The following is a 24,486-nucleotide window of genomic DNA, read 5'->3' as shown; positions in this document are numbered from 1 at the left end:
GAATCCTTCCTCCATCACAGACATTCTGGGTGGCTTTCAGCAAATCACTCAGGGCCACGTTTTTAAAGGGTGGCCCACTGGGGTTTTCAAACACACTCAGGACCCCTAACAGCCATTGATTTCAAAGGGTGTTTGGCACCGTGGCACTTGTGAAAAATCCAGCCAGGTACTTAAAGCCCTTTAAAAATCTGCCCTTCTGTTCCTCAGATCCCCAGCTATAAAATGGATGTAACTTTCCCACCTCACACAGGTGTTGTCTGGACCAATAAAGTGATGATTGTGAGGTGGGTAGACACTGTGATAATATTGCCAGAGAAATACCCAATGCAGGCAGTTTTAGGCTGGAATGGTCAAAGATTTCTGAGGGAGTTTGTAGCCCAATTTCCCTTGAAATCCACAGGGAGCTGAGCACCTAATTCCCTTGGGCTCCTTTGAAAATATTTTAAAAGCACTTTTGTCCTATCCCACCCCCTGACCCAACCCCTGCAGTACCTAAGCACCAGACAGACATGAATGGATTTAGCCTGGGATTTTCAAAGGAACCAAAGTGAGTTAGGAACCCATGTCTTGTTGAATTTCAGTGACATTTGGCCACCTAGCCTCTCAATGGCACATTTCTTGAGTTTTTATGAAGTTAAGGAGCTCATGAAGTTATGAGCTGTCCCCTGACCTGCGGTGCAAGGACACCAGACTGAGAGCTGCCCTTTCAGTAGAGAAGCGTGTTGCAATCACTGTGTAGAAGCAACTCAGCAGATGATAAAAGTGATGGAGGATCAGACAGAGCTGCTCAAGTTTTTAATACAGCTGCAGACTGAGCAGATCCATGGTCAACCTCCACGGCAGCACGTGCACATCCACAAGTCTTTGCCAACCCCACCCCCCTCTGTGCCCACACATTCCTCTTCACTCCACAGCCCTCCTGGATTTCCCCATCACTCCACCTCCTCTCACAGCTTGGACAATGATAGCTGGAGCTACACACACTTGGGAGGTTTTACCCTTTTTAACAATAAATAACGGCTAAGGTTTTTAATGGTACAGCATTTTTATTCTGTGTTCTACAAAAGCTGATAGCAATCAGTTCATTCTCGGGAGCAGGCTTCTAAAGCATTTTGTTGCATGGATCTTGGGCTCCAAAATTGTTCATGGATGCACCAGGGAAGCAACGCCAAAGCAGACATGTGTTAGTGCCCCTCATTGTCAAAGTGGTTCCTCAAAGCCTCTCTGATGTTAATAGCAGCCCTCTGGGCTCCTCTGACAGCCCTAGCATCTGGCTGTTCAAACTGTGCAGCCAAGTGCTCTGCCTCAGTGCTCCACACCCAAGCAAACCTTTCACCCTTAGATTCACACAGATTATGCAAAGTGCAGCCCGCAGCTATGACCACGGGAATATTATCCTCGGTAAGGTCTAGCCTGCCATTGAGACACCTCCAGCGAGCTTTCAAATGGCCAAAGGCACATTCGACTACCATGCGGCATCTGCTCAGCCTGTTGTTAAAACTCTCCTTGCTGCTGTCCAGGTGCCCTGTGTAAGGTTTCATGAGCCAGGGCTGTAAGGGGGAAGGCAGGACTCCCAGTATTACGATGGGAATTTACACATCCCCCACTTTCATCTTGTGGTCTGGAAAGGAAGTCCCCACCTGCAGCTTTCTGTACAGACCACTGTTCCTAAAGATGCGTGCGTCATGCACCTTTCCAAACCAGCCTTCACTGATGTCTGTGAAATGCCCAAGGTGATCCACAAACACCTGCAACACCATGGAGAAGTATCCCTTCCTCTTGATATATTCTGAGGCAAGGTGGTCTGGCGCTAAAATTGGAATTTGTGTGCCCTCAATCGACCCGCCACAGTTAGGGAAACCCATCTCTGGAATACCATCCACTATTTCATGCACATTTCCCAGAGTCATGGTCCTCCATAGCTGGATATGATTTATTGCCCTGTACACTTGAAGTAAGACAGCCCCAACAGTGGACTTTCCCACTCCAAATTGATTTGCAACTGACCGGTAGCTGTTTGAATTCACCAGCTTCTACAAAGTGATTGCAACACGCTTCTCTACTGAAAGGGCAGCTCTCAGTCTGGTGTCCTTGCGCCGCCGGTCAGGGGACAGCTCAGCATGTAGCTCCAGGAAGGTTGCTTTATGCATCCTAAAGTTCTGTACCCACTGGTCTTCATCCCACACCTGCATGACAAAGCGATCCCACCAATCAGGGCTTGTTTCCCTAGCCCCAAAAGCGATGGTCTACCGTATGCAGCTGCTCTGTGAATGCCAAAAGCACTGGTTTAAGTTGCTGCCGTCCATATCACTCGGGTGCCTGCATGTTGTCCTCTGTCATTAACTTAACGAGTAACTGTGCTGCCATGAGCGATGTCCTCACTACGGTTAACAGCACATAGGAGAGAAGTGCAGGATCCTCTCTCTCTGACAATGGTGCCCCGAATGTGGACATGATCTGTTGACACAGGGAGCAAATGTAGAATCGCTTTGGCGCCTTTGCTTTTGTTGATTTTTTCATGTCAACATTAGTTTCATCGACAAAACTTGATAGTGTAGAGAAGCCCTAGGAGTCCTTGGCATGGAGCTCACACAGACAATCCATTTACAACCTGGGATCCTCAAAGGGGCTGGAGAATCGATCCATGGAACCCCAGGGAGAAATAAGTGCCCAGCTCCCTTAGGCTCTTTTGAAATTCTCAGCTTTTGAAAACACCATGGAGAAGTTCATGACTGTATCCAAAGTCTCAGACACTTAGAACCCTAATTGCTATTGTCTTCCAATGAAACGTCTAGAGAAGAGCAACAAAAAGTGATTAAAGATCTAGAAAATATGACCTATGAGGGAAGATTGAAAAAAAAAGGGGGGGGGGTGTTGTTTAGTTTGAAAAAGAGAAGGCTGAGAGGGGACATGATAACGGTTTTCAAGTACCTAAAAGGTTGTTACAAGGAGGAGGGAGAAAAATTATTCTCCTTAACCTCTGAGAATAGGACAAGAAGCAATGGACTTAAATTGCAGCAAAGGAGGTTTAGGTTGGACATTTGGAAAAACTTCCTAACTGTCAGGGTGGTTAATCTCTGGAATAAATTGCCTAGGGAGGTTGTGGAATCTGCATCATTGAAGATTTTTGAGAGCAGGTTAGACAAACACCTGTCAGGGATAGTCTAGATAATGCTTAATCTTGCCATGAGTGTAGGGCACTGGACTAGATGACCTCTTGAGGTCCCTTCCAGTCCCACAATTTTATGATTCTATGAAGGGTCAGATTTTCAAAGGTATTTAGGGACCTAAAGATACAGAGAGGCACCTGGAGCTAGATTTGCAGAGGTACTTAGGTGTCCAAAGAACCAGCAGGTGCTCAGTAGAATTTTCAAAAGCCCCCCAGCTCCCACTGGCTTCCCTGAAAGTTAGGGGCTAGCTGCATTTGGAAATCCCATGAGGCATCCAAGTCTGAGTCTTTAGGCTCCCAAATACTGTTTTGACTAGAGCATCTGGACAAAGTCTGGGGCCTTGTGGATGTACCTGTTGGGAGGAGAAATTAGTCTCACAGGGTTAGCAGGGGCCATCTAATCTAACCCCCTGCCAAGGCGCAGGATTTGCAGGCTTGGTAAGAACATAAGAATGTCCAGACTAGGTCAGACCAAAAGGTCCATCTAGCTCAGTATCCTGTCTTCTGACAGTGGCCAGTGCCAGATGCCCCAAAGGGAATGAGCAGAACAGGGAATCAAGTGATCCATTCCCTGTTGCCCATTGCCAGCTTCTGACAAACAGAGACTAGGGACACCATACCTGCCCATCCTGGCTAATAGCCATTGATGGACCTATCCTCCATGAATTTATCTATTTTTTTTGAACCCTGTTATAGTTTTGGCCTTCACAACCTCCTCTGGCAAAGAGTTCCATGGATTGACTGTGCATTGTGTGAAGCAAGACTTCCTTTTGTTTGTTTTAAACCTGCTGCCTATTAATTTCAGTTCTTGTATTATGAGAAGGAGTAAATAGCATTTCCTCATCTATTTTCTCTACACCAGTCATGATTTTATAGACCTCTATCATATCCCCCTTAATCATCTCTTTTCCAAGCTGAAAAGTCCAATACTCATTGGAACCCCACTCCAAACTTGAGCAGACCCTATTAGACTTTGTTTTAGGTGTGAGCCCCTGTAAACATTTCTTACAACTACCTTAAGTGAAGGACAGTTTCACATATCAATTTGAACAAGGTTTTTACTCAGGGCTTAACAAGGTTTCACACAGTTTACAATGACATCTTTAAAAATTTGGTCCAACATCTCTTTGGAAAATGGTACTTTAAGCCTTTAAGTCATGAAGGCACTTTTGAAACTTGTACCCCAAATCTCCAAGAGTGTAGTTCCACCTTCAATGATGTAATTCCAGAGTAGCTCTGTTACTGCATGAGTGACTCTGGAGCTAGTACACTGATGTGAGCGAGGGCCCAGTTTCACCTTTATTCTGTTTATGGCTCTCAAAAAGGGCCTTTAAGAGTAATGCAAGAGTGACCCTCTTCTATCCAGCCCCACCACCCATCCACCCAAAATTCTTCTTCTACTATTATATTATTATTACTCATTATCAACTTCACTACAACAAATGAAAATGAAACAAACAGAAAGTAAATTAATACAATCAAAAACTCTAACCCTCCAAGCAGAACTGTTACACTTAACCTGGCAAAAGCCAGAGACGCTCTGAAGCCCGCTAAGGACTTTGGTGCTGCTATCAATAACGTGTGGAAGACATTCCCATACTGCGGTGGTGAGCAGAAACAAGATAAACCCCTCCAATACAGAGACAGAATTATTTTTAAAAGACATGTTATAGGAGGATAAATGCCTATTCCTGAAGAAACTGAATTTTAAAAAAACATAATTCCCAATGAATTATATTAGCCCGTTTTATAGCAACCTCAAAGAAACCCTCCCACTCTTGGAAATGATCTTCTGAAATAATTACAGTAATAAGAAAAGGAGGACTTGCGTCACTTTAGAGACAAATGTATTTGAGCATAAGCTGTCGTGAGCTAGATGCAGTGATGAAGTATGAACTGTAGTGAGCTGTAGCTCACGAAAGCTTATACTCAAATAAATTTGTTAGTCTCTAAGGTGCCACAAGGCACTCCTCCTTTTCTTTTTGCGGATACAGACTAATACGGCTGCTACTCTGAAACCTCAGTACTTGTGGCACCTTAGAGACTAACAAATTTATTAGAGCATAAGCTTTCGTGAGCTACAGCTCACTTCATCGGATACAGACTAACACGGCTGCTACTATGAAACTCTGAAACCTGTAATTATAGTAATGCAATTTTTCAGCTCCCCTGTATCTCTCTCTGTAGTTCGCCGAGTTGAACGGAAGAGGGCAGTGCGGTACCAGCTGGACTGTCCCCTGTATAGACATGATGACACACGGAGCTATTTCACCCCCCTGGCTTTTCATTCGTGAGGACACCTGCCTCCTCGCAAAGGCGGCGAGGAAATCCTGAAGGCAGCTACGACCAAACAGAAATGGGGAGGGGGTAAATTGGCAGAGGGAGACGCTCACCACCCCAGCTCCAGCGGAAACACGGCTTCCCTGCTTTTAAATCTCCGGCCCTCAGGAGAGCCAGCGTTGGTTTGCAGCTGCAAGAAAAGGAGAAATCGAACAACTCGTGGGGCTGGTCAGAGAGGAGCAAGAAAGCTCCCGGCAGACGAGGACCCCGAGAGGATGTTAACAATCCAGTTCTCGCTGGTTGCGATGACTTTAGTATTCAGTGAGTTGGATTTCCTAGTTCATTTCTGAATGGCTCTCCCCCGATCTCGTCCTTCAAATATACAATAATTCTCAGCTAAAATAATCTCACTCTTTTCTCTGTCTCCCCACATCTCTTTCCACTATCCATCCATCTATGCATCCTTCCCATGGCAGCACCTCTCTCGCTCAATCTCTCCTTCCCTCTCTCTCTTTCCTTTTACGGTCCTAAATCCCCTACATTCAGTGAGCGTCTGAACATTTTCAAAGTCGCCTGACTTGAATCTACGCACGGTGCGCCAGAATCCCTTGGGTGGCTTTGAAAAAATCTCAGCTGTCATATCCTTCATGCCAACGAGGATTTATTTTTTCCCCTCCAGAAGGGGCCACTGGAGTGTCGGTGATGCAGACGCAAGGCCCCATGACTGTGTCCGAGGGGGAAGGTTTGCGCCTCAATTGTAGCTATGATGATGCCGCAGTGTATGCCGTCTTCTGGTACGTGCAGTTCCCCAGCCAGCACCCCCGGCTCCTCCTGAGGGACCTGGGACGGGAGAACTCGGATGAAGGGATCAGAAAAGGGTTCGATGCCACCCATGATAAAAAGCTCAAATCCTTCCACCTGTGGAAAGCGTCCGGCGAAGTGAGCGACTCCGCGACCTATTACTGCGCGGCGAGCGACACAGTGACACGGACCGGCAGGGAGCTGAGCAAAAACCGCGCAGGGTCTGTGCGGAGCATCGGGAAGGCGGGCACCGGGGTCTGGGAGGGGAAGGGAGAAGCGGCGCAATCACAGAACTTGGATCAGGTCTCTCTGGTCACCAGTTAGCTCTGGGCTTCAGCGGCTTGATCCAATCCAGGGCTTCACCTTTTTTAGACATTATACGGAATAGCATGAAACAAAATTAACATAACTCCGAAACAGTCTGTCAAACAAACACACACACAAACTCCAGCGGGATCCCCACGGGAAAGTTCACTCTACAGGAAAACTGCCTGGCACTTTTCCGGGGGGTGGAGGGATACTTCGGTGCCCCGAAGAGAAAAATCGACCCATAGATAGAGGAGGGAGACAGCAACATCAGCACTAAGGTTGCTGGAGGAGCTGGTTTATCGGCCGAGTCACCAGCAAATCTCATTCCGCGTGAACAGGTCCCCACCGTCTGGCGCGCGCTGGAAGTAAAGGAGGGAGAGATTTCGTTGTTCGGCCGGGTTGCACCGCGGCGGCGGGAGTTAACCTGTGTCCCTGCTGCCGGTTACTAAGCCAAGGGCGAGGGGGAGAAAGAGAGAAGCCGGGGGTCACAGACAAGGCATCGTGGCCCGTGGTTTGCTGTCCCCCGCGCTGTCTGGATTGCTGCGAGCTGAAAGGAAAGGCCGGATATTCTCTCTCTGACTTTCCCGGGGGCTGGAGGCAGAGCAGAAGGGCAGCGCCCTTCACACACAGAGCAGTAGCTGCTTTCACAGGCCAGCGTGGCCTTCCACATATCGGCCACATGGCTGACAGGATGGTGGCGCGACCCCGGGGTTAGAGGCTGTGCTGCTGGTGGTTGTTTTCAGTGAATAAAATTAGATTTCCCCATCTCTGCCTCCATCTCAGCATGTTTCGCCTCCCTCTACCCCACACCCCCATCTGAACATGTCACCCCATCTTCTACCCCACACCCCCGCCATCCAACCACGACATATCCTGTCTCCTCTACCCCACTCCTCCACTTCACCATGTCACCCTCTCTACCCCACCCTCGATCTCACCCTGACACCCCCCTCCTCTACCCCACCCTGCATCTCACCAAATACGCACCCTCTCTATCGTACACTCCGTCCTCTTGTCCTCTCTTTCAGTCCAGCCACACCTCTCTCTCCTTTCCCCCTGCATTCTCCCCCCGCCCTTCTAAACACCCGGGCCAGTCACTGGATGGGGACTGGCGAAAGGCGATTTATTGCTAGGGTCCCCCGGAAGTTTCAGGCTCACTGAATCAATTCTCTTGCTGGTTTTCGCTCCTAGTGGCCCCGGGCAGAGCCGAGATCCGCACAAGCTTTGGAGGGAGCCGAGCTGAATCTCACCTGTTCCCACCCCGCCATCAAGGCGAGTGACAGCACAGTCTGGTACCGGGAGCTCCCGAACACGGGACCCGAGTTTGTTGTTAGCGGATACAAGGAAACCACTAAGACCCTCGAGCCGGCGGGAGCCCTGCACATCTCCGTTGACAGAGAATCCAGCAGCCTGGCCCTGCGCCGTGTGAGGCTGGGAGACGCTGCGGTGTATTTCTGTGCTCGGAGGGACACAGTGGGAAAGCCAGGGGCTGCTCCCCTTCAATAAATATCTCAGTCCCCGGTGTGGGTGTGTTTGGGTGGTGTGAGCAGAAGGTGGGGCACGCTTCAGTAGATGCCGGGGAGAGGGGCGACCGGGGGAACAAAATGAGAGAAATAAAACATTTAGGGCGAAATTTACAAAAACGTCTCTGTGCGCCGAACTATTTAATTAGGCGCACAGAGACCTTTATAGATTTGGCCCTAATTGTTTTATTGATTTCTTTTTTCTGTCTTGCTTCCCACCCCCAGCCTTGGAAGCACACCCACATTCCTCTCCCACCACACACACTCACACACACAGCTCCAGAGAGGGAAGCTTATTGTCCCAGACCAGCCCCTGGCTGTCACACTATGTCACGCTGAGCGCAGTAATCCACCGCTGCGTCTGCCAGCCTCGCCCTGCGCAGGGCCAAGGTGCTGGATTTTCTCTCTGCGGGAATGAGCAAGGCTCCCTCTGGGTAGATACTATTAAAAATCCCTTCGTATCCAGAGCCTATATACTGGGGACCTCGGTTCGGGAACTGTCGGTACCAAATTATAAGTTCACTGATGACGGAACCGAGAGAGCAGGGGAGGTTCAGTTCGGCTCCCTCTAGGCTCCTGAGAAAACCCGCTGCCGAATATCGGCTTTGCCCTGGGCGCTTAGGAGAAACAACGCAGCAGAGAATTAATTTAGTGGGCCATAAAGCTTCTAATGGTTTTTTTAACGGGTTAACTTCCTGTCGCCAACCCCCACCCTTTCCTTGTGACTGCTAAGAGTGGTTAAAAGAGCTAAGAAGGGAAAATGCAGAAGGGGGGACTGAGAGAGACTGGAAAATGTGTAATCTTACTGGAAACAAAAATCAGCACAACCGCTGAGACTAGAATTGGTACCATTGTCACAGGAGAATCTCGGTGTCTCTGCTCCTCCCCAGGGTCAGCCCCTGGTGTCTCTGCCTAGCCCCTGTGGAAATGCTCTTTTCCTAACGCCACCAGCTGCAGTGTTATCCGGAGCGTGCTACCCGGAGTTGTGAGTGCTAAATAACAGGCAGTGATGCTTCTTCTGGAGCTGGAGATGCGAGTGACTGGGAGGGGTCCGGTAACAGCATAAACACCCCACCTCCCCTCCCCGCCCCAGCCTGTCTCTCTTTGCACTGCGTCTGGCAGGGGGCGGGGGCAGGAGAACCCGACTTCTTGAAAAGCCAGGCGAAGCAGCAGAGACCAAGGAACGTCATTATATCTATATAGGGACCATTTTTGCTTGTACTGCAGCGGCTCCTGGCGGGAGACGGCCCGAGCTGCCAGCAGGTGAAACCAGAAAACTGTCTCTCTTAAAAGAAAAGGAGGACTTGTGGAACCTTAGAGACTAACAAATTTATTTGAGCAGAAGCTTTCGTGAGCTACAGCTCACTTTATCGGATGCATTCAGTGGAAAATACAGTGGGGAGATTTATATACACACAGAGAACATGAAACAATGGGTATCATCATACACACTGAAAGGAGAGTGATCACTTAAGATGAACTATTACCAGCAGGTAGAGGGGGTGGGGGGAAGGAAGAAAACCTTTTGTGGTGATAATCAAGGTGGGCCATTTCCAGCAGTTGACAAGAACGTCTGATACAGTTCTGTGGTGACCTAGAATCCTATTTTCGACATCTCCGACTCAAGGAATATTTCCAGCACACCTCTGAACAACATACTAACCCACAGAGACCTTCCTACCAACACTACAAAAAGAAGGATTCTGGGTGGACTCCTGTTGAAGGTAGAAACAACAGACTGAACTTCTACATAGAGTGCTTCCGCCGACGTGCATGGACTGAAATTGTGGAAAAGCAGCATCACTTGCCCCATAACCTCAGCCATGCATAACACAGTGCCATCCACAGCCTCAGAAACAACTCTGACATCATAATCAAAACGGCTGACGAAGGAGGTGCTGTTGTCATCATGAATAGGTCGGAATATGAACAAGAGGCTGCTAGGCAGCTCTCCAACACCACTTTCCACAAGCCATTACCTTCTGATCCCACTGAGAGTTACCAAAAGAAACTACAGCATTTGCTCAAGAAACTCCCTGAAAAAGCACAAGAACAAATCCGCACAGACACACCCCTGGAACCCCGACCTGGGGTATTCTATCTGCTACCCAAGATCCATAAACCTGGAAATCCTGGATGCCCCATCAACTCAGGCATTGGCACCCTGACAGCAGGATTGTCTGGCTATGTAGACTCCCTCCTCAGGCCCTATGTTACCAGCACTCCCAGCTATCTTCGAGACACCACTGACTTCCTGAGGAAACTACAATCCACTGTTGATCTTCCTAAAAACACCATCCTGGCCACTATGGATGTAGAAGCCCTCTACACCAACATTCCACACAAAGATGGGCTACAAGCCGTCAGGAACAGTATCCCCGATACTGTCACGGCTAACCTGGTGGCTGAACTTTGTGACTTTGTCCTCACCCATAACTATTTCACATTTGGGGACAATGTATACCTTCAAATCAGCGGCACTGCGATGGGTACCCGCATGGCCCCACAGTATGCCAACATTTTTATGGCTGACTTAGAACAACGCTTCCTCAGCTCTCGTCCCCTAATGCCCCTACTCTACTTGTGCTACATTGATGACATCTTCATCATCTGGACCCATGGAAAAGAAGCCCTTGAGGAATTCCACCAGGATTTCAACAATTTCCATCCCACCATCAACCTCAGCCTGGACCAGTCCACACAAGAGATCCACTTCCTGGACACTACAGTGCTAATACGCAATGGTCACATAAACACCACCCTATACCGGAAACCTACTGACCTCTATTCCTACCTACATGCCTCTAGCTTTCATCCAGATCACACCACACGATCCATTGTCTACAGCCAAGCTCTATGATACAACCTCATTTGCTCCAACCCCTCACACAGAGACAAACACCTACAAGATCTCTATCAAGCATTCTTACAACTACAATACCCACCTGCTGAAGTGAAGAAACAGATTGACAGAGCCAGAAGAGTACCCAGAAGTCACCTACTACAGGACAGGCCCAACAAAAGAAATAACAGAACGCCACTAGCCATCACCTTCAGCCCCCAACTAAAACCTCTCCAACACATCGTCAAGGATCTACAACCTATCCTGAAGGATGACCCATCACTCTCACAGATCTTGGGAGACAGTCCAGTCCTTGCTTACAGACAGCCCCCCAACCTGAAGCAAATACTCACCAGCAACCACACACCACACAACAGAACCACTAACCCAGGAACCTAGCCTTGCAACAAAGCCCGTTGCCAACTCTGTCCACATATTTATTCAGGGGACACCATCATAGGGCCTAATCACATCAGCCACACTATCAGAGGCTCGTTCACCTGCGCATCTACCAATGTGATATATGCCATCATGTGCCAGCAATGCCCCTCTGCCATGTACATTGGCCAAACTGGACGGTCTCTACGTAAAAGAATAAATGGACACAAATCAGACGTCAAGAATGATAACATTCAAAAAACAGTTGGAGAACACTTCCATCTCTCCGGTCACTCGATTACAGACCTGAGAGTGGCTATCCTTCAACAAAAAAGCTTCAAAAACAGACTCCAACGAGAGACTGCTGAATTGGATTTAATTTGCAAACTGGATACAATTAACTTAGGCTTGAATAGTGACTGGGAGTGGATGGGTCATTACACAAAGTAAAACTATTTCCCTATGTTATTTCCCCTCCCCTCACCCCCCACTGTTCCTCAGAAGTTCTTGTCAACTGCTGGAAATGGCCCACCTTGATGAAGTGAGCTGTAGTTCACGAAAGCTTATGCTAAAATAAATTTGTTAGTCTCTAAGGTGCCACAAGTACTCCTTTTCTTTTTGCGAATACAGACTAACATGGCTGCTACTCTGAAACCCATCACAAAAGGTTTTCTTCCTTCCCCCCCACCTCCGCCCTTCCTGCTGGTAGTAGCTCATCTTAAGTGATCACTCTCCTTACAGTGTGTATGATAAAACCCATTGTTTCATGTTCTTTCTGTGTGTATATAAATCTCCCCACTGTATTTTCCACTGAATGCATCCGATGAAGTGAGCTGTAGCTCACGAAAGCTTCTGCTCAAATAAATTTGTTAGTCTCTAAGGTGCCACAAGTACTCCTTTTCTTTTTATGGATACAGACTAACACGGCTGCTACTCTGAAACCTGTCTCTGTTAACATTCCCCAAGGGAGTCCCTTCTGCCGCTTTCACTGGCCACTTGCACAAGGCAGGAGTTCTTTGTACAGTGAAATTTTACCATTTCATTCCGAATTCGCGCCCCGTGGTGGGAAATTATTAAATCACATTCTGCTTTACTAGCCAATCAGTGTGCAAATCGTCTTTTCCAGTAACCTGTGTGGCCACCCCACAGATACAAGACAAGGATGGTGACATAGATTGATAATATCTGTTTACCCTCATATAGCTTCTCCATCTATCCATCCCCATACACCCCCTCTATCTATTGTGCTTACAGGTGTCTTGAAAGGGGTTATTTACTTCCATGGCTTTATCCTTTCCTTTATCGTTCTTCTTCATTCTCTCCGAAAGGGACTCTCTTAGAAGTTTTCCAAAGTATCACATCACTGGTCGTCTGTGCACGTAGGCGATTGGTAAGATCTGATACTTTGGTAAAGGAATAAGAAAATCCTCTTCGAAGAGAAATCTGAAGCACAGTGAAAGGTAAAACCATGGCACAAACAAACCCCAAAACCTGATCTTACTGCAGCTGCAAGGACAATGTCTTGAAAGATCGATAACTAGACAGTACAACACTGTCTTTTTCTTGCTTCGGGGCCCACAAATATTACTGGAAAATCCTTCAATTTAATGCCTAATTAATTAATTAATCAATCCCATTCTGCTCTAATTATCTCCCACAATTTAGCGGGAATTCAACGTAAATTAGTACTTCACTAGGAGTACCTGACAACACCCGCCTTTTGCAAATCTTCCGTGTATGCTGCAGAGACAAACTCCCTTGGGAAAGAGTGTGTGTATGTGTGTGTGTTTGTGTGTGTGTGTGTGAGAGAGAGAGGTTTTGTGTTGAACACTTCTACAGTTGCCCGGTCGAGGGCGCTGCAGTCCAAACAGGAGCGATCCGTGTAGACACGCTGACCCATGGGTCTATTTCACCTTGGACTTTTTCGTGCTGTCTAGCACTCCTGAGTGTCATCCCACTGAGCCCGCCTCCTGGCAGACACAGGACAGTTGTCAAGCAGAGACACTGAGAGAGAGGTTTATGTGATTGGCACCAGGAGTGACCCATCCCAACATCCATCATCATCATCATTGCATTCGTTTCTCTCCCTTGGGTTTGCAGCTGTAGGAAAAAAGGACCGAGCTTCTGCCCCAGTGACTGTCTTCGCGGCTGGAGAGAGAGAGAGACAAGGGGCTGATCCTTGCAGAAGAGCAGAGACACCCACAGTTTTGGGAGGATGGGAAAAATCTGGGGATCACCAGTTGTGCTGCTTCTTGTTTTGAGTAAGATCTCTTGTTTCCAATATCCATCCATCTAACCCGATACACCCCTGTCCCGCTCTTTTCCCTGCTGCAGTCTCTCGTCCTAGCTGTTTTAAACAGGCATGGCAGTCCCAGGAAAGATGTGTTCGGGGAAAGGCAATTTACCCCTAAAGTTCCTTAGACATTTAATACCCACTAACTTAATTCTCTGTCTGGTTTTCTTTCCCAGGTGCCCCAGGCAGAGCCGAGATCCAGCAGCCGGTCTCAGCGGAAGCTTTGGAGGGAGCTGAATTGAACCTCACCTGCTCTCACCCCTCAGCCAGCAGTGATGATATATTCTGGTACCGGCAGTTTCCGAACCGAGGACCCGAATTTATAGTGACTGGATTCAGTGCAACCGCTCACAGCCCCGACCCAGAGGGAACTTTGCACATCTCTAAGGATAAAGAAAACAGCACCTTCGCCCTGCGTAGGCTGAGGCTGGCAGACGCAGCGGTGTATTACTGTGCTCGGAGAAACACAGTGGGACAGCCAGGGGCAGCCCCTGTACGATAAATCCCCTACTCCAGGGATGGGTGCTAGTGTGTGTCCGTGGGAGGGAGACAAGGGGGTGCTGGAAGAGAGAGGAGAAGGGCAAACTAAGAAGCCAGAAAGGAGGAATAGAACATTTAATTGGGGTGGGTTCCAAAGAAGTCGAGAGACAGACGAAGTTCAGTAGTATTTGGGCTCCTAACTCCCCCAGGCTCCTTGGGAAATCCGAATCTAAGGCCTGCACCAGAAACAGCTTAAAGCAAAGGACAGACTCATAGTGACGACAATGTATTTTTGGGGATGCTGGGAGTTTCCCTGTCACATGGAACCTTCACTGGTTTATCCTACCCAGTTATCTATTCATCCTTCTCCATATATACCCATCCATCCTGCCCCATACATACCCATCTATCTATGCATCCGTCCCCGTACATACCCATCCATCCTTCTTCATATATACCCATCTATCTATCCATCCTTCTCAATATATACCCATACATCCTGCCCCATATATACCCATGCATCCTGCGCCATACATACCCATCTATCTATGCATCCATCCCCGTACATACCCATCCATCCTTCTCCATATATACCCATCTATCTATCCATCCATCCATCATCATTTTTATAATGTCCCCCAGCACCGTGGTATATTAGCAACTAAATCCTGTAGGCAAACCATGTAAAATAGTCTCGTCTTTTAAAAGAAGGTACTACTAATCTCTCCTTCCTTACCACACCATACAGGCACTGGCTGCTCCGTAAACGTGAGAAAGTTGGATGTTTTGGCAGTATTGTAAGACAACCCAATTCAGAAAAAAGATGAAGCAGGTTTAAAGGCGAAACCAGGAAAGTAACCACAATAATCTCAGGGACTTCGATGTTTGTGTGGTGCAGGGTCGATAGACGGACGCACAGACAGACAAACCTTGACTCTAATTGCATTTGTGAAGTGACCACAGATATTGCTGGGAAAAGTGTAACAAATCAGATTCTGCAAAACAACCCTCGCCCCCATGTAGCGAGTATTCGGTCAAAAGTAACAAGATTTCGGGTCACCGCCTGGCAACGCCCGCCTCTTGCCCTTGACAATGAACTCTGCCGCAGGGAGTGACTCTCTGGGCACGTGACAATACCAATCGCTTTCTCTCTTTTCAGAAAGAAAAGGAGGACTTGTGGCACCTTAGAGACTAACAAATTTATTAGAGCATAAGCTTTCGTGAGCTACAGCTCACTTCATCGGATGCATTTGGTGGAAAAAACAGAGGGGAGATTGATATACACACACAGAGAACATGAAACAATGGGTTTATCATACACACTGTAAGGAGAGTGATCACTTAAGATAAGCAATCACCAGCAGCGGGGGGGGAGGGGGGGAAGGAGGAAAACCTTTCATGGTGACAAGCAAGGTAGGCTAATTCCAGCAGTTAACAAGAATATCTGAGGAACAGTGGGGGGTGGGGTGGGATGGGGGGGGGGAGAAATAACATGGGGAAATAGTTTTACTTTGTGTAATGACTCCTCCATTCCCAGTCTCTTTTCAAGCCTAAGTTAATTGTATCCAGTTTGCAAATAAATTCCAATTCAGCAGTCTCTCCTTGGAGTCTGTTTTTGAAGCTTTTTTTGTTGAAGGATAGCCACTCTTAGGTATGTAATCGAGTGACCGGAGAGATTGAAGTGTTCTCCAACTGTTTTTTGAATGTTATAATTCTTGACGTCTGATTTGTGTCCATTTATTCTTTTACGTAGAGACTGTCCAGTTTGGCCAATGTACATGGCAGAGGGGCATTGCTGGCACATGATGGCATATATCACATTGGTAGATGTGCAGGTGAACGAGCCTCTGATAGTGTGGCTGATGTGATTAGGCCCTATGATGGTGTCCCCTGAATAGATATGTGGACAGAGTTGGCAACGGGCTTTGTTGCAAGGCTAGGTTCCTGGGTTAGTGGTTCTGTTGTGTGGTGTGTGGTTGCTGGTGAGTATTTGCTTCAGATTGGGGGGCTGTCTGTAAGCAAGGACTGGACTGTCTCCCAAGATCTGTGAGAGTGATGGGTCGTCCTTCAGGATAGGTTGTAGATCCTTGATGATGTGTTGGAGAGGTTTTAGTTGGGGGCTGAAGATGATGGCTAGTGGCGTTCTGTTATTTCTTTTGTTGGGCCTGTCCTGTAGTAGGTGACTTCTGGGTACTCTTCTGGCTCTGTCAATCTGTTTCTTCACTTCAGCAGGCGGGTATTGTAGTTGTAGGAATGCATGATAGAGATCTTGTAGGTGTTTGTCTCTGTGTGAGGGGTTGGAGCAAATGCGGTTATATCGTAGAGCTTGGCTGTAGACAATGGATCTTGTGGTATGATCTGGATGAAAGCTAGAGGCATGTAGGTAGGAATAGCGGTCAGTAGGTTTCCGATATAGGGTGGTGTTTATGTGACCATCGCTTATTAGCACCATAGTGTCCAGGAAGTGGATCTCTTGTGTGGACTGGTCCAGGCTGAGGTTGATGGTGGGATGGAAATTGTTGAAATCCTGGTGGAATTCCTCAAGGGCTTCTTTTCCATGGGTCCAGATGATGAAGATGTCATCAATGTAGCGCAAGTAGAGTAGGGGCATTAGGGGACGAGAGCTGAGGAAGTGTTGTTCTAAGTCAGCCATAAAAATGTTGGCATACTGTGGGGCCATGCAGGTACCCATCGCAGTGCCACTGATTTGAAGGTATACTTTGTCCCCAAATGTGAAATAGCTATGGGTGAGGACAAAGTCACAAAGTTCAGCCACCAGGTTAGCCGTGACAGTATCGAGGATACTGTTCCTGACGGCTTGTAGTCCATCTTTGTGTGGAGTGTTGGTGTAGAGGCTTCTACATCCATAGTGGCCAGGATGGTGTTTTTAGGAAGATCACCAATGGACTGTAGTTTCCTTAGGAAGTCAGTGGTGTCTCGAAGATAGCTGGGAGTGCTGGTAACGTAGGGCCTGAGGAGGGAGTCTACATAGGAGGGAGTCTACAGACAATCCTGCTGTCAGGGTGCCAATGCCTGAGATGATGAGGCATCCAGGATTTCCAGGTTTATGGATCCAGCAGTCTCTCGTTGGAGTCTGTTTTTGAAGCTGAATTGGAATTAATTTGCAAACTGGATACAATTAATTTAGGCTTGAATAGAGACTGGGAATGGATGAGTCATTACACAAAGTAAAACTATTTCCCCATGTTATTTCTCCCCCCCATCCCACCCCACCCCCACTGTTCCTCAGATATTCTTGTTAACTGCTGGAATTAGCCTACCTTGCTTGTCACCATGAAAGGTTTTCCTCCTATCCTCCCCCCCCCCCCCCGCTGCTGGTGATGGCTTATCTTAAGTGATCACACTCCTTACAGTGTGTATGATAAACCCATTGTTTCATGTTCTCTGTGTGTGTATATAAATCTCCCCTCTGTTTTTTCCACCAAATGCATCCGATGAAGTGAGCTGTAGCTCACGAAAGCTTATGCTCAAATAAATTTGTTAGTCTCTAAGGTGCCACAAGTCCTCCTTTTCTTTTTGCGAATACAGACTAACACGGCTGCTACTCTGAAACCTCTCTTTGGCTTGTAGCTGCGGGGAAAGGGCGGAGCCTCCCTCTTGCTGACTCCCACAGGGCTCAGACAGACAGAAGGGGCTGGGACGCAGCTATTCCGCGGTGAAGATGGGAACGATCCCGGGCTCAGGGATTGTGCTAATTTTTGTGCTGAGTGAGTGAGGTTCCCGTTTCCCCACCTCTCTCTCTTTCTCCATTTCTCTCTTTCTCCGTCTAGCTCCATCTGCCCCAACATACACCCCGACTTTCTCTCTCTCAATCTTATCTCTCCATCCACCCTTCGCCTCCGTGTTCCGTCATCCTCTCTCCCTAGCTCTTGTAACACCCATGACAGCCACAAGAACAGGATGGGCGCTGGTGACAGCGAATGAACCACAGAGCCCCGAAGACGCTTCATGCCCGCTAAATTAATTCTCTTTCTGGTTTCCTCTCCTAGTGGCCCCGGGCAGAGCCGACATCCAGCAGCCGGGCTTCGCAGAAGGTTTGGAGGGAGCGGAACTGAGCCTCACCTGCTCCCACCCCTCAGTCACGGCCAGTGAATACATATTTTGGTACCGGCAGTTCCCGAACAGAGGACTCGAATTTATAGTTTCTGGATTCCGGGGAACCATTGATAGCCCCAACCCCGAGGGAGCGTTGCACATCTCTGGGGACAGAAAGTCCAGCACCCTGGTCCTACGGAGAGCGAGGCTGGCAGACGCAGCGGTGTATCACTGTGCTCTGAGAGGCACACTGTGACAACCAGCGGCTGCCCCTGCACGATAAATATACAGGGAGGGGAGAGGGGTGATCAAGGAAGATTAGAGTTCACTAAAATATATGGGGCAAAATTTACCAAGGTATCTGCGCGCCTAACTATTTACCTAGGCGACAGTTGAGATTTGAAACTTTGGAAAAGGTCTAAGAAAAATCCTCTTCGGAGAGAAAACTGAATCACAGTAAAGGTAAAGCCATGGCACAGAGAAACCAAAAAGCCCGTCTCACTCCAGCTGCAAGGACAATATCTTGAAAGATCGATAGCTAAAAACACCGTCCTTGCACCTGGCCACAAATATTACTGGGAAAAATAACTTATTGTCTAATTAGTTAGCAAATCCCATTCTGCTTGAATAGTCTCCCACGATTTAGCGGAATTCAGCGTAAATAAGTACGTCACTGAGGCTGCCTGATAACACCCGCCTTTTGCAAATCATCTATGTATGCGGCACAGACGAACTCCTTTCAGAAATGACAGGTTTCAGAGTAGCAGCCGTGTTAGTCTGTATTCGCAAAAAGAAAAGGAGGACTTGTGCCACCTTAGAGACTAACCAATTTATTTGAGCATAAGCTTTCGTGAGCTACAGCTCACGTCATCGGATGAAAGCTTATGCTCAAATAAATTGGTTAGTCGCTAAGATGCCACAAGTCCTCCTTTTCTTTTTTCCTTTCAGAAAGTTATGGAGGGAGGCTTTGTGTTGAACACTTCCACCGTTGCCCAGCAGAGGGCCCTGCAGTACAAGCAGGAGCGCTCCGTGTAGACATGAGGACCTATGGATCTGTTTCACCCCTTGGGTTTTTCATGCAGACTCTCCTGTAGGACACAATGAGGTATTCTGCAGCTTGGCAGCAAAGCTGAAGGGCAGTTGGCAAGGAGAGAGGAGGGTGGGGTTTATGTGGTTGGCATCAGGAGGGACCTATGCCGAAATCCAGCACCAGCATCACTGCATGCGTCTCTCTCTCTCCTGGGTTTGCAGCTGTAGGAAAAAAGGACAGAGCCTCTGTCCCAGTGACTATCTTCGGGGCTGGAGAGAGAGAGACAAGGGGCTGATCCCTGCAGAAGAGCAGAGACACCCAGATTTTTGGGAGGATGGAAAAAATCTGGGGATCAGCGATTGTGCTGCTTCTTGTTTTGAGTAAGATTTCGTGTTTCCAATATCCATCCATCCATCCATCCATCCATCCATCTAATCCAATATACCCCTATCCCACCCCCTTCCCTGCTGCATTCTCTCTTCCAACTACTAGATCCTTTCATAGATTGAGAACTGATTAAAAGACAGGGAACAAAGGGTAGGAATAAATGGTAAATTTTCAGAATGCAGAGGCGTAACTAGTGGTGTTCCTCAAGGGTCAGTCCTAGGCCAATCCTATTCAACTTATTTATAAATGATCTGGAGAAAGGGGTAAACAGTGAGGTGGCAAAGTTTGCAGATGATACTAAACTGCTCAAGATAGTTAAGACCAAAGCAAACTGTGAAGAACTTCAAAAAGATCTCACAAAACTAAGTGATTGGGCAACAAAATGGCAAATGAAATTTAATGTGGATAAATGTAAAGTAATGCACATTGGAAAAAATAACCCCAGCTATACATACAATATGATGGGGGTTAATTTAGCTACAGTTAATTAGGAGAAAGATCTTGGAGTCATTGTGGATAGTTCTCTGAAGATGACCATGCAGTGCTCAGTGGCAGTCAAAAAAGCAAACAGGATGTTAGGAATCATTAAAAAAGGGATAGAGAATAAGACGGAGAATATCTTATTGCCCTTATATAAATCCATGGTACACCCACATCTTGAATACTGCTTACAGATGTGGTCCCCTCATCTCAAAAAAAATATACTGGCATTAGAAAAGGTTCAGACAAGGGCAACTAAAATGATGAGGGGTTTGGAATGGATCCCATAAAAGGAGAGATTAAAGAGGCTAGGACTTTTCGGCTTGGAAAAGAGAAGACTAAGTGGGGATACAATAGAGATCTATAAAATCATGAGTGGTGTGGAGAAAGTGAATAAGGAAAAGTTATTTACTTGTTCCCATAATATAAGAAGTAGGGGCCACCAAATGAAATTAATGGGCAGCAGGTTTAAAACAAATAAAAGGAAGTTCTTCTTCACACAGCGCACAGTCAACCTGGGGAACTCCTTGCCTAAGGAGGTTGTGAAGCCTAGGACTATAACAGGGTTTAAAAGTAAAAAATGCATCCGATGAAGTGATGATGAAGTGAGCTGTAGCTCACGAAAGCTTATGCTCTAATAAATTTGTTAGTCTCTAAGGTGCCACAAGTACTCCTTTTCTTTTAGGGTTTAAAAGAGAACTGGATAAATTCATGGAGGTTAAGTCCATTCATGGCTACTAGCCTGGATGGGTAAGGAATGGTGTCCCTAGCCTCTGTTTGTCAGAGGGTGGAGATCGATTCATAGATTCATAGAATATCAGAGTTGGAAGGGACCTTAGGAGGTCATCTAGTCCAACCCCCTGATGGCAGGAGAGAGATCACTGATCATTAGCTCTTAGTTTCATTCCGTCTGGGACACCTGGCATTGGCCACTGTTGGTAGACAGGATACTGGGCTAGATGGACCATTGGTTTGACACAGAATGGCCATTCTTATGTTCTTATGTACTAGCTGTTTTAAAGAGGCATGGCAGTCCCAGGAAGGATGAGGTTCAGGGAGATGGAATTTACTCCTAAAGTTCCTTAGAAATTTAATACCCTATGACTTAATTCTCTGTCTGTTTTTCTTTCCCAGTCTTCCAGGGCAGAGCTAAAATCCAGCAGCCGATCTCAGCAGAAGCTCTGGAGGGAGCCAAACTGAACCTCACCTGCTCTCACCCCTCAGCCAGCAGTGATAATATATTCTGGTACGAGCAGTTTCTGAACCGAGGACCTGAATTAATAGTGACTGGATTCAGTGAAACCGCTCACAGCCCTGAGCCAGAGGGAACCTTGCACATCTCCAATGATAAAGAAAACAGCACCTTCGCCCTGCGCGGGGTGTGGCTGGCAGATGTAGCGGTGTATTACTGTGCTCAGAGAGACAGTGGGACAGCCAGGGACAGCCTCCATACAATAGGCCCCATCTACACTGGCAAGTTTCTGTGCAGTAAAGCAGCTTTGAGTACTGTAACTCCCAAGGTGTACATACTGCCAAGCCACTTAGTGCTCAGAAGCTGTGCAGTTGTAACGCTCTAAAAAAAATCTCAATGAGAGGTGTAGAGCTTTCTGCACCAGGGCAACAGCGCTGTGGTGCCAGTGTAGACACTGTGACGAGTAGCTGTGACTGGCCTTCAGGAGGGGTCTCACAATGCCTGTTCTCACCTCTCTGGTCAGCGGTTTGAACTCTACTGCCCTGCCCTCAGGTGACCAACCGTCAGCCCGACCCCATACATTCCTTGGCAAATTTGAAAGTCCCCTTCCTGTTTGCTCAGTGATGCGTGCAGTGGTCTCAGTGCATCTTTCCAGCTGGCCAAGCCTGATACACACACCAGGCGATCCCCAGCTTGGAGCAATGCTGAGCTGGACCTCATCAGCATTTGGGGAGAGGAGGCTGTGCAGTCCCAGCTGCACTCCAGCTGTAGGAATTATGATACCTATGGACAGATTTCATGATGCATGACAGAAAGGGGCCATGACCAGGACACATTTCAGAGCAGGGTCAAAGGGAAGTAGCTGCAGAATGCCTACCACAAGATGCAGGAGGCAAACCGCCACTCCCGTGCTGCGCCCACAAGCTGCCGGTTCTACAAAGAGCTGGACACAATACTCGGTGGCAACCTCACCTCCACTGTATAGTCCCCTGTGGATACTTCGTTGGCTCACGTGCCAGTCGAGAGTGGACTGAGCCAGGAGGAGGCAATCTTTGAAGAGGGGGAGGGTGACCCCAGAGGCAGAGGATAGCTCAGAGACCAGAGATGCATGCAGACAAGAGCTCTTTTCTACCCCAGAGGAGCCTAGCCAGTCACAGCAGTTGGATCTTGGCGAAGCGCAAACAGGAGAAGAGGTCCCTGGTAAGTGGATCTGATTTTGGGGATTGGTGAAGCGAGTTGTTGAGGGCAGGAGGGTTGCAGAAAGCAGGCTTGTCTCCCACCTCATGCCTAGTTTGAGTGGCAGAACAGGCTGTTGATACACTCCCTCACTTCATGGGAATCTCTCTCAGAGATCTCCAGGAAACTCTCATGGAGATAACGGGCAATCTGCTCCTGCAGGTTTCTTGACAGAGCTGCTTTGTTTCTTTCCCCATTAAAGATAACTTTCCCGTGCCATTGTGCTGTCACGGGCGTGGGTGGGGGTGGGGGACCATTGCTGCATGCAGGCTAGCCACATAGGGACCAGGGAAGAAGCCACAGGCTTGGAGAAGACCCTCCCTTGATTCCCTGCTCACCCTCAGCAGCATTATCTTCCATAATTATCACCTCCTGTTGAAAGTGTGGGGACAGGAATGATTATCAGGCCCACCCTATAGTGCTGTCTCTCCCCAAGTGTCCAAGAGCCATGTACCAGTGTACAGCAGGGTCCAGGAACAGTGATTTATCCTGTCCCTGCAGCTACTCACCATTTTGGGGGTCTTGTGGCTCATGTGTGCTTGCCTGTGGTCAGCAAGTTAGTGACAGGAGTGTGAGTACTGGCTGTGTTTTAAAGCACTGAAACAGTGTTATCTGTGTTGCAAACATTATTATTACTGTAAAATGTTGCATTAAACTTCAAAGAGAAGACCTTGGGAGTACAGCTGCCCTCTTTTTATCGGTGGCAGAACTGTTGGGAAGAATTAGGAAGCGTCCAAGAAGAACTAGGGATGACTTTCTGCATGAGGTTATCATGCACTCCACCACTGAGAAAAAGGAACTGAAGGAGTGGTGGGAACAGCGAGAAGAGGGAATGAAAGGAGAACATGGCACACCAGAAAGAAGCCACGGAGTGGCTCTTAACAGTTATGGAGTGCCAAGCGGACATGCTCCAGGCAATACTAGCTCTTCAAACCGAGCAGCTCCGCGCCCGCCCTCCCCTGCAGCCGCTGTCGCAAAACTCTTTCTCATGCACCCCCCCACCCCACCCACACCGCCAAGACACTCTTATCAACCTCCTGGCTCCACTTTCTACCTGCAGCATTCCACTCCTCCCTCTTCACAGTCCAGCCCTGTGGACTTCCACTACCCACTGCACTCAACACCCATCCCTCTGCAGTTTGTCCCTGCTGATGTACAGTACCCACTGTATTGTACTCCAGAGGAGAAGGTTGGGTATGATCCCTGTACATGGTCAAACTGGACAGTCTCTACGTAAAAGAATAAATGGACACAAATCAGACGTCAAGAATTATAACATTCAAAAACCAGTCGGAGAACACTTCAATCTCTCTGGTCACTCGATTACAGACCTGAGAGTGGCTATCCTTCAACAAAAAAACTTCAAAAACAGACTCCAACGAGAGATTGCTGAATTGGAATTAATTTGCAAACTGGATACAATTAATTTAGGCTTGAATAGAGACTGGGAGTGGATGAGTCATTACATAAAGTAAAACTATTTCCCCATGTTATTTCTTCCCCCCACCCAACCCCCATTGTTCCTCAGATGTTCTTGTTAACTGCTGGAAATGGCTCACCTTGATTATCACCACAAAAGGTTTTCCTCCTTCCCTACCCTCCTTCCTGCTGGTAATAGCTCATCTGAAGTGATCACTCTTTTTACAGTGTGTATGATAAAACCCATTGTTTCATGTTCTCTGTGTGTGTATATAAATCTCCCCCCTGTATTTTCCACCTCTTGTGATTTAAGGACTTCAATAGCTCAGACATAGGTGAGGTTTTTCATAGGAGCGGGTGGGTGAGATTCTGTGGCCTGCGCTGTGCAGGAGGTCGGACTAGATGATCAGAATGGTCCCTTCTGACCTTAGTATCTATGAATCTATGAATCTATAAATCTGTAGCCATCCCGGGACAGCTCCTCCTCTTGAGACTTTCCCTTCCCCAATCCCCCCTCCCCCTCCCTGCTGATGAATTTTTTCATTTGACTCTCTCCTCCGATTGTTGTCTTTTAATAAAATAATTGTGTTTGTTTGAAAGCAATCTTTATT

General features: G+C 47.6%; 1 protein-coding gene and 3 gene segments (V, D, J or C); all 4 read left to right on the top strand.

Moving 5' to 3' along the window:
- Positions 1-5,370: 5,370 nt before the first annotated feature.
- On the top strand, positions 5,371-8,654 carry LOC122456408. The gene is made up of 4 exons (XM_043495626.1): positions 5,371-5,770; positions 6,129-6,562; positions 7,751-7,984; positions 8,466-8,654. The coding sequence occupies exons 1-4, from the start codon at positions 5,725-5,727 to the stop codon at positions 8,652-8,654; spliced, it is 903 nt and encodes a 300-aa protein (XP_043351561.1). The 5' UTR covers positions 5,371-5,724.
- A 4,531-nt stretch (positions 8,655-13,185) lies between these two features.
- LOC122456493 lies at positions 13,186-14,132 on the top strand. The segment is given in 2 exon segments: positions 13,186-13,563; positions 13,772-14,132. Coding segments are annotated over 2 exon segments (372 nt in total).
- Positions 14,133-17,732: 3,600 nt separating this feature from the next.
- LOC122456407 lies at positions 17,733-18,387 on the top strand. The segment is given in 2 exon segments: positions 17,733-17,803; positions 18,086-18,387. Coding segments are annotated over 2 exon segments (348 nt in total).
- Positions 18,388-19,479: 1,092 nt separating this feature from the next.
- LOC122456406 overlaps positions 19,480-24,486 on the top strand; it is a 5,375-nt gene continuing 368 nt past the window's right edge. The window contains 2 exon segments of the V gene segment in view: positions 19,480-19,541; positions 21,163-21,501. Of these exon segments, the coding sequence occupies positions 19,496-19,541; positions 21,163-21,501 (385 nt within the window).

This window comes from Dermochelys coriacea, chromosome 13 (genome assembly GCF_009764565.3).
Source record: "Dermochelys coriacea isolate rDerCor1 chromosome 13, rDerCor1.pri.v4, whole genome shotgun sequence".
Taxonomy (NCBI): domain Eukaryota; kingdom Metazoa; phylum Chordata; order Testudines; family Dermochelyidae; genus Dermochelys; species Dermochelys coriacea.
Note: the sequence above shows the minus strand (reverse complement) of the source record. Positions and strands in the feature narration are given on the sequence as shown.